The sequence below is a fragment of the Macrosteles quadrilineatus genome, unplaced genomic scaffold, assembly GCF_028750875.1.
Source record: "Macrosteles quadrilineatus isolate MER2022 unplaced genomic scaffold, UCM_ALF_1.0 Scaffold_14__1_contigs__length_3811126, whole genome shotgun sequence".
In the NCBI taxonomy this organism is placed as follows: domain Eukaryota; kingdom Metazoa; phylum Arthropoda; class Insecta; order Hemiptera; family Cicadellidae; genus Macrosteles; species Macrosteles quadrilineatus.
In genome coordinates, this window is record NW_026542607.1 from 861,617 (window position 1) to 876,615 (window position 14,999).

Genomic DNA, 14,999 nt, shown 5'->3' on the forward strand with positions numbered 1-14,999 from the left:
CTACAGAATGGAGTTTGGCTAGCTCGTACACGAAAATTCTAAAACCCATCTATGATGCTACAGTTCATGTTTCATCGGAGACGAATGCGACAAGAAGCATGATAATTCCAATTTTGTATGGCATAGAAAGCAGCACATCCCTAATTATAGACAACAGAGAACAAGGAGTCATGTTAGCTAAAAGTTTGCTCAAGTCTCTCAGAAGTAGATTTCCTGTTTACATGGACAATACTTTAGACCAAACATGTATGGTTTTGGACCCAAGGTTCAAAACTCACGTTCTGAAAGATCATCAGAAAAATCTCGTGCTTGAAAATTTGAAGTCAGAAATTGTTAATGCTATTGCTGAAGATGAAACTGCTCCGACTCCGATTCAAGGTCCAGTTGAAGAATCGTCAAGCAGTTCAGTCTCAAGATCTCAATTGTTCTCAATATTTGAGACTTCTCAACCATCTAATCCAGTCCAAACCGGTAGAAGAACATTAGAGCTTCAAGGTAGGTGCATTAATGTAACTTAAGTCTTACTTCAAAAGTTTTTTTTATTTGGCTATATTATATAAGGCGTATGCCCTAGGGCCTTGATAATATAATATACATTACATATTAACTTATCACATTTACATTACAAGAGCAATGAAAATTCTTAATTTGCCTTTGATCACGATTTACATGGAAATTGACAATGTCAAGTTACAATACAAGAGAGCACCGATTACATGCTTCAAATACTTAAATTTTACTTTATAACAATAGGCCTAGGCCTACATCTTTTCTATCTACAGCTACATACCTTGAATTTCAATAACCAAATCTAATTGCTATCCTCATTTAGTTGAATTTTTTAGGTTTATTTTTTTATGTACCTAGGATAACAAGAACAAAATTTAACTTAATCATATCTTGAACTAGGCTACTGGAAAGAGCTCTCTAGGCCTACATAAGTAAGTATAAAGTACAATGAATGCAATGGGCAAACTAGGACTGACTTACTTAATATCTTGAAAGAAAGTTGTCATTGAAAGGAAATTAGGTTATAAAACTTAAAGTAAGCCTATAAGTAAATAAAAATCATACATTGCCTTGTGGTGTTTTAGGTGAACTACAGCTTGAGGCATATCTGAAGGAAAATCGAATAAAAATAAACGATGACCCATTTCAATGGTGGCAGGAAAATGGCTTCAAGTATGGACTGCTACTACCCTTAGTAAGAAGGTATTTGGGCATCCCAGCCACGGAAGTAGCATCGGAGAGGGTTTTCTCTTCAGCCGGCAACGTAATTACAAGCAAAAGAACAAGACTTCTGCCAGAGAATGCCGAACGGCTTATATTCTTACATCAAAACTTAAAAAAATTGGATGTTTAGGACATTTTTGTGAAACTTTGCTCTAGGTTCTAGTGCTGTGCTGTTGTATGTAAATTCAAAGATCTCTTATACTTCACTTCTAACCAAAAATCAAAAAGTGAGCTAGTTTTTTATGTTTGTTTTGATGCTTTTGTTAAGCATATAGCTTTTAGTTTCAATTTGTTATGTAGACTTTATAATTTATTTAGGCTAAGTTATTATTTCATTTCCATGATACCAGTTTCAACTTGTGTTTTGTTTGATTGTTTTGAACTCTATAAAGATCTCTTTTGTATTTATAATTGAGGAGATTAAAAAATGTTTTTGTGTTTTACGTCATATTCATACATATACATACCTTAACTCTTAACTGTTATGTATGCTCTTAGACTGGGAGGTATGATTAACTTTTTAATTATTTGGTTTTTTGGTAAGCCCCTATTTTTATGTGTTGGGTGTATTTTACTGGCTTGTTTAGTGATTTTTTGTTACCTTCCATTTAAGACTGTTACGGATAACAAATTATTTATTTGTAGGCCTATGTTTGTTTAGGACGTTTAGGTTAGGCCTGTTTTGAACTCTATAAAGATCTCTTTTGTATTTATAACTGAGGTGATTAAAAAATGTTTTTGTGTTTTACGTCATACTCTTATACTTCTAACCAAAAATAAAAAAGTGAGCTAGTTTTTTATGTTTGTTTTGATTTGATGTTTTTGTTAAGCATATAGCTTTTAATTTTAATTTGTTATGTAGACTTTATAATTTATTTAGGCTAAGTTATTATTTCATTTCCATGATACCAGTTTCAACTTGTGTTTTGTTTGATTGTTTTGAACTCTATAAAGATCTCTTTTCTATTTATAATTGAGGTGGTTAAAAAATGTTTTGTGTTTTACGTCATATTCATACATACACATACCTTAACTCTTAACTGTTATGTAGGCTCTTAGACTGGGAGGTATGATTCACTTTTTAATTATTTGGTTTTTTGGTAAGCCCCTATTTTTATGTGTTGGGTGTATTTTACTGGCTTGTTTAGTGATTTTTTGTTACCTTCCATTTAAGACTGTTACGGATAACAAATTATTTATTTGTAGGCCTATGTTTGTTTAGGACGTTTAGGTTAGGCCTATTTTGTTTTTGTGTTTGTGTACAGAAGGCTATTATTCAAGCTAGATAGCATTGCTCATCTGTGAGTTTTTGACAAAGACTGAGAAGATACACGATTTGATTTCTGTTCTTTAGTTTATGGTAGGCATAAACCTATTTTGTATAACTGTATTCAATGTATTATGTACAGGAAATGAATAAAGTAGTTTTGAATTTAATTGAATTTTCAATTTTCATATTACAAGACTTTTTTTGGGGGGGGGGGGTTTGGGGGGTTAGGTTCAGGGATGTAAAACACAATCAGCAATTTCATTGGTACTTTTTTATTCAATAAAAACATGTGCAATATCATTTTTGTAAAAAAGGCTATTGGAAACGGCTAGTAAGGTTCGAATATTGAGCAGAGCCCGCGGCCCGACCCGACCCGACTCGACCCGAGGGTCAAAAAAATACCCGACCCGACCCGACCCGAAATCAAATAGCCTGACCCGTCCATCCCTAGTATTGGTATACTATGATTATCATTCCAGTCCTATCACACAATTTTGCAGTACTCGTTGGTCCAAAGGTAAAGTAAGTAAAGTATTCCTTTCCGGCTTCCAGTGAAGAAAAGCTAGATAACCAAAGATTCTCATCATTGACCTTAATAAATCAAGACCCTAAAGTAGATTTTGTAAAACTAAGTACTCTATAATTTTCTAATCTTCTGTCGTGTGTTGATACTAAAACTGTTTTTAAAGTATTGTAGCTTCAATATAACTCTTCCCATTCAAGGGTCATAAACTGTTCAAAGCCAGAGTATATTTTTTATTATTTTAAATAACACCCAATACAAAACCACAAATAAATTCCAACTTACTATCCACTGTGTCATACTGCTTGGTCTGTCTCAGTTGTATGGTCTCTGTGACCGTAGTCACGACTGTGGTCACAATAGTTGTCACAATTGTGAGTATCCAGCTAAACCAGGTCACGTGATTCTGACTATGTACCTGTGTCTTGGTGTAACCTACAACAGAAAATATTTTGTTATTTCACCTTTTAGGGCTTGATGAAATGTATAAAATATGGTATTTTAAATGTTATGTTTACATATAGGAATTGCTGAACAATTATTGTAATTATCATTGAATTGAGCCCTTGGAAATCAAGTGAAATTATGGCCATAATAGAGACCAAATAAGGCCAAAAATATTATTCGCACAAGTGGATTTCAATAGCCTGCAAGAGTGAGTAGGCCTTGTGTAAGTGTATTAATCTATTTGCAGTTCTACTTATTCATTAATATAACTTTATTACATTGCCAAAATTTAAAATATTGATGGAGAATGGTTTGAAGGATACTGCATTAAAGATCAAATACTCAGGACAGTATCCAAACAGAAATATTCAGATTATTGCAAGTGCCATAACCTTGCTTATGGTTTTGTATGGTTGTGGTTGGTTCAAATCTGAGGTACTGGTTTGATTTGAACCCAAGCGATGTTTCTGGATTCAGATTTAGTTTGGCATTCTATTAATGATGTTATCCCTCAAAGATCAATCAAAGATAGTAGAAAAAACAGGGTTGTTTTAATAAAAAAAGTAAAAATTGAAATACTGTATGGGGTAAACACACACACACAAATTGTTTGAAAACACGTTAATGAGCTATGTTGGACAAAGACTATGAGTTACAACAGTTCTAAGTTTGATTTTGTTTTAATAATACACAATACCAATATTGAAACTGTCAGACCATGAGTAATCAAATTTTAAAAAATGCAATTGTAGTTTATTAGATGTATCTTTACCGTAAACATTTAAAGATAATACAAAAGCTAATTGTGTACTAAGAGCGCAAATTACTTCATTGCCTCTCGTACATACATTTTTTCTATGACCTTAATTAACTTATCATAACATGCAGCATACAGATTAACTTTTTAGTTGTATATCAAGTGTTATTTAGGTTATGTTATTCCGGATGTTAGTGTTTCATAGAAACTCCAACAGTGAAATAAGCTGATTTAGCGAGCAGGATTGATTATAGCAGAAATTTGAGCTACCGGGTGTCAATAAAGTCTTGACACATTTGAAATAGTTTTTGTTCGTAGAATTGATGGGATTATACATGTTTATATATGTTGTTTAACAGCTGATTTTATCAAGTTTTGTTTGTATATGTTGGTAACCCATAATTTCATTGTTGAGTGTCATACCAAACAAAAGTTACAATTCTTGTGTCTGTCGTAAAAATGGCTATTGAGGAAGAAAAAGCTCAATGTCTTTTGTAACTTCACGAGTCGAATTCGCCTGTTTACTTTCAAAGACAGATCAGATTGCACTATGGGAGGCAAGCTACAAGCTATAGATAAATTATTAGTTGGTTTAATAACTTCAAGAACAATGGAAGTGTTGCGGACCTGCCGCGTTCAGGTAGGCCTACAATTTTAAAAGAAACCGTTTATGTCGTTAGACAATGCTTCACCCGCAGTCCACGTACATCAGTTCGCAAAGCTTCCAGGGAACTTTGGTTTACCACGTACCATAAGATTTTGCGTATAAAACTCAAACTAAGCGCATACAAGATTCAACTAGCGCAATTTTTGAAACCCTTACCGAGCTTCTTTTGCTAATGAAATTTTACATCTCATTCATGTAGATAACAACTATCTTAGACATCACACCTTTAGACTTCTTCTTTTGGGGCTTTGTGAAAGACAAGGTTATGCTACATCTGTCTCAGAAGTGGGCGTGTTGAAGACTAGGATCAGAGAAGCAATTTCAACAACTGGAGAGATGTTGGCAAGTACTTGGGAGGAGATTGACTTTAGACTGGAAATTCTACGGGACACAAATGGGTCACATGTGGAAGTGTACTAATGTTATATTAATTGTATATAAAACTTTTTTTCATGCTCTTTCTAAAAAATAAAATCTCACTTTTGTATGTCTAACGGTTTTCATTTTATTACACAACAAAATGTTGTCAGGACTTTATGGGCACCCAGTATTTTGCGTACTTAATACAGGTGTGGAAATGTGATAATTTTCATGCAGTGGTTGAAAAAAGATCAATAGATTTCAAAACTCACCGATGTGGTTGTCATAGGTCTCTATCTCGCTGTCACTGTCAAGCCCGGAGTCATTGAACTCTATCCTGCGTCTGGGCAGAGGTAGGTTCAGTCCAAGCAACTGTGTGTTGTTGTGATCAGAGTGTCCGTTGTTCAACATCGTATCTGTAACAAAAACTTTTGTTAAACAAATTCTCTTAAACAATTCTCTTATTGTCATTCGCCCCCTAGAATTTCATGTTTTAAATAGTAACGTGCAACCTTCCAAGACATTGTTTAGAGTTTAGGTTTTCTCTGCTAAGTATACTTGACACTTGAAGTGTTTGAGTTACGCACCTTTAACTGTTAGCTATACTAGCTTGGGAGAAAATGAATCTCATCTCTCAAAAGTATCTATGTTTTAGTGTTTACGGTGTTACGGTTTCGACAAGCACTTGATATGCTTGCCTTTGACATGCAATGTATCTGTGACTTTGCCCTGGAAATCATTAGAGAACAGCTACAGTTATACTGGAGACTAAATGCACGGCACGAACAGTAGGAAAACAATGTCATGGGGCGTTGAACATTTTGTTTGATTCGACTGATGGGGGAATTCATAACCACACGAGAGATTGAATTCTACCAGTGGTATTAGTTACCTAATGGGGTTCAGGTACTTCCTTCCATCAAATTCTTTGACACATATTTTTCAAGCAATTCTATGTATATTTCAATAAATAGTTAGAGGCACAGTTACTCACTGATGTAGTTGTTGTGTTCCGTCAAGTCCGGAGAGTCGTCCTGAGAGTACCTTGTGTACCTGGATGTCCGCGAGGTCGTGTAGTCATACCCCTCGTCAGCTGACCGCAGCGGCCGCCGACACAGGTTGGGTATCAGCGGTATTCCGGGCGCCAGCGTGCAGCCGTACAACTGGGAGCAGGGCGAGTATACGTTGTCAGTCTTCGGCAGCTTGCTGCGGACAAAGGTTGTATAGTAAAAAAACTATAAAAAAAGGTAGAAAACAGGAACTTGCATTTGAAATCATACTGAGGGACACAGCTTGCTACAGAAAAAATTGTGGATTAAAAACTTGGTAATTACTCAGCACAGTGAAATATAATAAGGAAATGAAACATGCATTACAAATCATATTGTATAATATGAAGCTCGCTGCTAAAAAAAGTGGTGGTTAAAAGACCTCATGCTTAAAGTACACAGCCAAATGACAAAATGAATCTGAATAGTTTTTGATCATGTGATGTTATTAAAAGCTTGCTTAGAAAATGAGAAGGGGTTAAAAAGCGAAGGTAACATAACTGCCTAACATTTCAAGTTTCACTGCCCCTCTCTGGCCAAATAAGTATTTCAGGAATATTTTTATTGAAATCAAAATTGTTGTTTATGGTACCTGGACTATTTTGTCAACACATTAGTAAATTTTACATACCTTCGTAAAATAGTCCTATGATTAATATTGCTCATCAGCTTACATGTATTGTCTGCTACCAACCCTGTGTCGCGCCGGACTAAATCAGTATTATTATGATAACACTATCTAATTGGGTGTGTATTCGTACCATTTTATGTTTATTACGTTCGTGTCGTCCTTGTTTTAATTGTTTTTTACAAGTTGCAAGCTTTGAAAATGTTGTCTTTGCAACAAAACATGTAAGCTGATGAGTAATACTAAGTATCAATAACGTTTTCATGTTTTCAAGATGTCCCCGATTCCCCCCTTCTTCAGTAGCTATATCAGTTACTACTACAGTTTGTTAGTGAGTATAACTCACTAACAAAAGTGTAAAATGTCTTAACTCAAGTTATAACTATAAATCTGAAAAAACGCTGTTTACTGAATTATAAAAAATTACCCATTGTAAAAAAAGCATAAAAAACTTGCTACAAAGAGTCAAATGGTAAAAATTCACTCCTCTTTGCTATACACACACTCATAACCAAACATACAATTTACAAACAAAACCATTCACTTTCAAACTGTTCAAACCCTAAATGAATCGTTAAAAGAAACTATACAATTTCCCCTCGTTCAATTAGCCATTGTTAAAACATAACAGCTGTTTTGATCCAAAAACAGCTGTGCGGCAGCTGACATAACAGAGGTTATACTTTATTGTGGGGAAGGAATGAGGGGGCCCGTGGACGGATAAGTAGGCCTAGGCCAACGGGCCAGCGGCCAGGTTACATACTGTTTCAAGGTCTTGCTCCTTATCTGATTACTTGATACCTGACTCGCCTTTCGTAACTGTTATCTCTTTGGCCGGTCGTGCTGATAAGAAAATAACGTCAATTCTCATTTACCATTAGGGACACCTTCTGCTACTACTAACATGCATTTCCTACAATCATAAAAGCTGTTAAAAAGGCTAAAAATATTTATTTTTATATGCATACTTAACAAAATGAAGAAAATGCAACGCATCCCGGGTTTTTCTAAGTAGTTAAGTTTATAAAGTGTATAAACGTTGTCCCCCAGCATTAAACTAAAAGATTCATTTAAAAACTATTACTCGTCATATTGTAACCAAAGATTAAAGCATACACAGTAGGTTTTAACATAAAATAAGGATGACACATGCCAGCCATTAGGATCAACTAAAGACAGTATTTTTGATAGATGTAGTAGGCTAAATGTAGATACTGTTGCGTTTTGATCTATTTTTGCACCATTGTTTGCTCTCACACAAAAACAACAACTTTAGATAAAAGGGCACATGTAGTACTTAACGGTATAAAAACGTTTGGTCGAACTCAGCGCTCTCAAATTCAAACGGACATAAAACAGACGTCAAAACAGGCGTTGGATTGTACAACGGAATAGATACTGTGTCTACTTATAGACAAAAAGGTATATACAGTTAAAGTAAACAGTTTAGCAGCAGTCTACAACAGTCACATAGTTATAAATCTTCGGCCTCACTTCTGGCCTTTTCTGGGCACAATGATGTCATAGCCAGCCCACGCTGACTTGTGAATCCTACACTAGCAATCCTGCTCATTGAATGCAGTCGACTATGTTTCGCTTAAAGTGTGTACAAGTCGTAATTACAAAATTAAATCAAGTTAAAACTCCTCAAGGTAAACTTTTTTGTCAGATTTTAAATGGTCCTACGCCAAAATGTCTCTAGCTACTGGTAGATCTAGTAAAAGAATGCAAGTGTTTCTAATCGTGTTTTTTTTTTACTTCGATTTGAAAACTTCACCTAAAGTATACACTGCATTGAGTTTTGTCTTTAGATAAGTAATGTCGACAAAGTACATTTTACCTTAATAAAGATAACAAAGTTTTAGAAGTATAGTAGTTCTTATGTTGACGTTTTATGTATGGCAAGAGGTTTATGTTAAATACGTAGTAATCTGTCCGCATTTTATAATCAATATGTAAAACCAAAGTGCAAAACCAAAAAAATGTAATAGGCTACAATAATATAAAAAATTACAACGTATTTAAGATTACGTCTTTAGAGAAAAATTATAGGCCCTATGTCATTGCATTTAGAGTGATTTTAATCGTATGAAATTATTGTATTTTTAATACTAATATTATTTGCGTGAAAAAACTTAGAAAACTTACCGTTGCCGACTAAATCTTGTTGTTATTGAACTAAACATTTCAATAGTCTTAAAAACACACAAATGGATGATTGTAAAACTAAAATCACACTTTAAAAACAAACTACCACTAAATTACGACATGCTGTCATGTCAAGTCACAAATAAAACTAAAATAAAACATGACTAAAAGTATTTGTTTGAATGAAAATTCACAAGCCAACGCACTCAGGACTAAACAAGTTAGGTTAAGATTACCCTACTCAAGAACTCGCCACTCGGCACAGACAGAACACAGAACTAGACACACAGAAAAATTAATTTGTCAAAAACTCGGTAATGTTTAAACAATCAGCTGATACAACCGACCGCTCCGGCGTCGTCCCGAAACTAACTGACATTCTGACTCATTTGAAGGGGGGAGGGGTAATAAGGGGGGGGGATAAAGAGTGTTGTGTTTGAATTCCTAGAAAATGGTTAAATCTCAAAACCACTCCTGCAGATAACACGCAATGTATTGGTTTGTACGATAATTTACCTCTATTTGTAAATTATAAGCCAATCAACCAATAGCTGCAAAAACTGCACTAGTTTTATGTAAACCAGCCATAAATTAGCAAAGTCATAAGGTATACCTGTTATCTGGGGGTTGTAGCCTCCGGATAACCAATAAATTTTGAATCTTTGAATTATTATAAGCGAGTGTAATGTGGTATGGTATCGGTATATTTAATATGATCAATATTCGATTTATCACAGATTTCATCGAGATATTTCATAAACCAGTGCAAGTTAAATGCCTGTATTTTATTATCTGGCCGAACCGGTGTACTTCGCACAATGATAAGCCAATAAAGCAGTGCCAGCTAATGTAATTAATACGTTTTTGAAGAAAGTAAAATATAATAAACCCATAATTGACAAGCAACAAACTTATATTAAGTCACTAAACCTATTAATAAACATCCCCGCTCGTCTTTTCAGTCTCGACAAAAAACACTACCTAGATTATTTTCTTGATAAATTGAAGATTGACAAACCCTACGTAATAAGAATACAACTATAGAACCATGCATGACTCATAAGCGAGTATTCACGTGGGTTTATAATTACAATAGACAGTTGTTGACAAGGGAAACGAAAAGTCAAATGCCACATATTCGATCCAAAGAAAAAAAACTTGGTTGTTTATATGGACAAAGAACGTAAAGGTAAAATGACTACTTTTAGTGGTTTTGGAAGTGTATTTAATGACAAATCTGTTTAATCTCCATAGTAGGGAAATAGTAAAGCCGCGTTTACACCGGAGTTTCAAACAAAAAGTTGCAAACTTTTATTGCAAACAGCAGTTGCAAACAGTAGTTTCAAATAAATGTTTGCAATTTTTATTTCATGGTTTTGTTTCCATATGTTTCATGAAAATGTTTGAAATCCTTTGGACCTTGATTATGATTAATCATTTATTGAAAAAAAAGTTCCACCTCGTTTTCCCATCGTCAGCCCCTGATCCCCGATCCAGACTTATTGCCCTTTTTAGATTCTCTATTAAACTAAATTATGAGGTTCCTAATTTTATTTTGGACCTCTACTTTGCTTAGGCCTAATTAAGTTCATTTCCCGTGAAATGCCATTCCATGCATAGTTTTTCTTGTTTTTGTTTTTATGGTCAGAAATAGTTTGATTCCACAGCACTTGTTGTTCTCTGTAAAAGCTAATTAACTTAATAATAGTGTCATCTCCCGACTCCATCTCACTCAGTATATTTTCCATCACACGCCCCATGCACGACACGATATAAGTCACATCAAACACGAGGTAGCTAGTAGTAGTCCAGACAGGGTTAAATAACATAACACTGAGTCGAGACACAGGGTGGTGAGAGTGATCATGTGAATGAGAGTGGAGGTGGCAGCTTAGGGGATTGCAGAGAAATGTTTCTGTTTCGTGTTTCAACGGCTCATATTGACCGAAACTAGTGTTGCAAACAAAGAGTTTGCAACTCCCTTTGATCTTTACCGACTTCAAGTGGAAACAAAAATTCCTGTTGCAAACACTGAAAAACTGTTTGCAACAGCGAAATGTTTCGTCTAAAAATGCGCGTTTTTAGAGATGTTTGCAATTTCTGTTTGCAACTCGTGTTTCAAACTCCGGTGTAAACGCGGCTTAACGTATCTATTACTATGAAGTTTCAATTGATTTCCAACCTATACTTTAACGCATTGAATAATACTCGTATATTACAAAATACAGTTTGAATAAATTAAAATACTTCTTTATTTGAGGCGAATGTAGGACCACATGACGATTTCTTACAATTAGACTCAGAATTTGTTTGAACTCAAAGACAAAACATACTCCCTATTTTATTTATCATCAATGCGAGTCATGGATCACCTGCTGAAGACAACTACAAAAAAGACTTCTTGAACGAAGATCCCCGGCAACGCTCGAGAGCGCAGACATATTTTTATTTATTTGTTTAGCTAAAATTTTAATCATTACGATTAAACACATGTTAAAACTGCTACTAACTTGTCCTCTGTCGTTATAACCAAGGAACACACCATAGAATTATTCCTAAAATACAGTAGGAACAAAACAAAACTCTCAAGCGTTGCCAGCATCAAACAAGCATATAAAATACTCCGGATTTTACAAAAGGATAAAAAGGTTTAGGCCTAAGCGATTTACGTTACCAAATATATAGAAGTACAAACAGTAAAACACGGAGAAAAATTGCTACTTACAAAACCACCAATGCTTCTACAGTAATAAATAAATGTCCATGAACCCAACTCACTCAGCACAGGGGTTAAAGAGGTGTAAAAACTCAGTTCTTATAGACACGAGTGAAGTCGCAGGAGGACTGAGAGTTTTGAGGGGGAGTTATTTTTGTCACTTCGAGTTGGTCTGACTCTGAACTCCTGATTTGACTTTGACTTTGTCATTTCCAACACGCGAGTGTCATTATAGTGCGGTTCTTTTTACTTTGGGCTCACGGAGTCAAGGAGATTATGTATGCCCATAGTTTGTGTATAACAGAAGAACATGGAGAACTATCTCTTGACGAAGTTTCTCCCCTGTGTTTGACTTTAGGTTGAATTCGTACCGTTATCACTGCAGTCTACAACACCAGTAACATTATAAAGTATCGTGCACACTAATTGACCAAAATGGAACTTTTCTTACAAAATAGCTTTTAGAGGCTTCATTATTCCAGATTCATAGATAAATGACTTTACATCAAGAATAAGTATCACAAATATAATGTACTACATATTTTTACAACAGTTAGCGAAATCCAACTAAATTTTCAAATGCAGTGAACCACATATTGGTAGGTGTTTTTAAGCTGAATATGAATACTGAGTGGGAGAGATGATCTGCTTAGCATTGCCATATGACTAAGATCAACTGTTTTCTTAGGCAGGATCATTTATTAAAATCCCAATGATCAAAAACTGATGGGTACAATTTCGAGCCTTCAATCGAACCGACAACATTTTGATTACAAGGCGAGCACTCACTCAGGCATCCAGCTATATAGAAAACCCATTATTTCGTTTCAAAATGAAAATATAATCAACCACATTTCAGATCCAAATCAACAATACAAAACAAATACATACTTTAACATTAATAACAAAAATTTGGAAAACTCCCCAAATAAATAATCGGAATGTAAACAAACACATCCAAACAAAACAAGTAACCACCAATGGCCGTTATATTCAAACAGTGGGGCCAAGGCTAATAGTATAATAGACCTTGATAATGAAGATTATAGTCCAGGAGCTGAGGGGGGTTGAGCATGCATGAAAGTAGTACGCAATGTTATTGCTGATTATTGTAATATGGACTGTGGTGATCAAAATTACGTATGTCGCCTATTTCAAAAGTGGTCGATAAGGTGGGGGGGAGGGGGCAAACATGGCGGTTTGCGCTATGCGTTAAAACGCGGATATTTCGAAAACGGTAAAAGATAGAACATCGGTTAAAACGTCGTTGTAATCTTAAAAATGTGGACAACAATAATGGTTATGGGGTCCGAGGTCGTATCTCTATAAATAAACAAGTTATTGTATAAAATATGTAAAAATGGACTTTTCGTGTAGTTTTTTTTACCGAAAGTAGAATTAATTTGTGAGTGTCGCAAAGAAGTAATATCAAATATCTTTGCTGATAGTTGTAATATGGACTGTGGTGATACAAAATACGCATGTCGCCTACTTTTCAGGTGGTCGAGAACTTGGGGGGAGGGGGGCAAAGATGGCGGAACGCGCTATACATCGAAATGACTGTAGCTCGAGAACGGTACGAGATAGGACATCGGTTAAAACGTAGTTTTAATCCAAAAAATATTACCAATAGAAAAGGCCATTGGGTAAAAAGTCGTATCTTAACTAATAAAAAAGTTATAACAATAATAAGTTTAACAAAATCTACATCGTACAGCTATTTTTTTTCGAAAATCGTATGGATTGTTGATAAATAATAGTGGAATTACTTAATTACTCGGCTAAATATTAACTAGATGCATTTTCTTATGAGAAAAAATATATTATTACGAATACATTTGGTTTAAAATGTAAAACACGGCCTCCAAACTACATATAATACTTGGTTTTTCGCCGCAATCAAATGCATAATACAGACTACCACTACAAATCCAAATTTAATTATTATAATGTTGTAGGTTATTACAATATGATTATGTAACAGATTCTTATTTAATACAGTTATTTGAAATAAAAAACATTACTACAAAAGTAAATACCTTATAATAAAAAATACGGCAAATCTCTTCATTCTATCCATAACAATTACACTGGTTGTTCATATTATTTGTTGAATTTAAATAGGTACCTTTTTAATTTCTCTTAGCACCTGTAATACAAATAAAAAATTGTAAATATTTTCTTTGATACAAATGTATATACATCTATGTATAATTAATGCATGAGAGCGGTCAAGAAATTTAAAGTTTACGGTGTTTATATTTACAATGGAATTAAACTACTATATATTATATTTCAAATTTAATTATTATCTTATTTGTTTGATTATTTATTTATCATTATTTCATTTATATACTCAGTGTATAATGAAATACAAAATACAAGCAATCATTATTTTAAAAACAGCAGCAATTATAACGCAACCTAACGGACGAACCCCAAGGCGTTTGGAGGCCATGTTTTACATTTTAAACCCAATTTTTCGTAATAATATATTTTTTTCTTATAAGAAAATGCATCTAGTTAATATTTAGCCGAGTAATTAAGTAATTACACTATTATTTATCAACAATCCATACGATTTTCGAAAAAAATAGCTGTACGATGTAGATTTTGTTAAACTTATTATTGTTATAACTTTTTTATTAGTTAAGATACGACTTTTTACCCAATGACCTTTTCTATTGGTAATATTTTTTGGATTAAAACTACGTTTTAACCGATGTCCTATCTCGTACCGTTCTCGAGCTACAGTCATTTCTATGTATAGCGCGTTCCGCCATCTTTGCCCCCCTCCCCCCAAGTTCTCGACCACCTGAAAAGTAGGCGACATGCGTATTTTGTATCACCACAGTCCATATTACAACTATCAGCAAAGATATTTGATATTACTTCTTTGCGACACTCACAAATTAATTCTACTTTCGGTAAAAAAACTACACGAAAAGTCCATTTTTACATATTTTATACAATAACTTGTTTATTTATAGAGATACGACCTCGGACCCTATAACCATTATTGTTGGCCACATTTTTAGGATTACAATGACGTTTTAACCGATGTTCTATCTTTTACCGTTTTCGAACTATCAGCGTTTAAACGCATAGCGCAAACCGCCATGTTTGCCCCCTCCCCCCCACCTTATCGACCACTTTTGAAATAGGCGACATACGTAATTTTGATCACCACAGTCCATATTA

At 34.4% G+C, this 14,999-nt stretch overlaps 1 protein-coding gene across 3 annotated transcripts in view; it reads right to left on the bottom strand.

Moving 5' to 3' along the window:
* Positions 1-14,999, bottom strand: part of LOC129005030 (uncharacterized) — a 63,870-nt gene that overhangs the window by 26,781 nt on the left and 22,090 nt on the right. Inside the window, exons 1-4 of one of the 3 annotated variants that reach the window (XM_054433784.1) lie at positions 11,808-11,887; positions 6,252-6,463; positions 5,530-5,673; positions 3,312-3,461 (exon numbers count right to left, since the gene is read on the bottom strand). In XM_054433784.1, the coding sequence (XP_054289759.1) occupies positions 3,312-3,461; positions 5,530-5,668 (289 nt within the window). In that variant the 5' untranslated portion in view covers positions 5,669-5,673; positions 6,252-6,463; positions 11,808-11,887. Of the gene's footprint in view, positions 1-3,311; positions 3,462-5,529; positions 5,674-6,251; positions 6,464-9,082; positions 9,272-11,807; positions 11,888-14,999 lie in introns of those variants that run through there. The other 2 variants (XM_054433783.1, XM_054433782.1) reach the window with 2 other exon arrangements.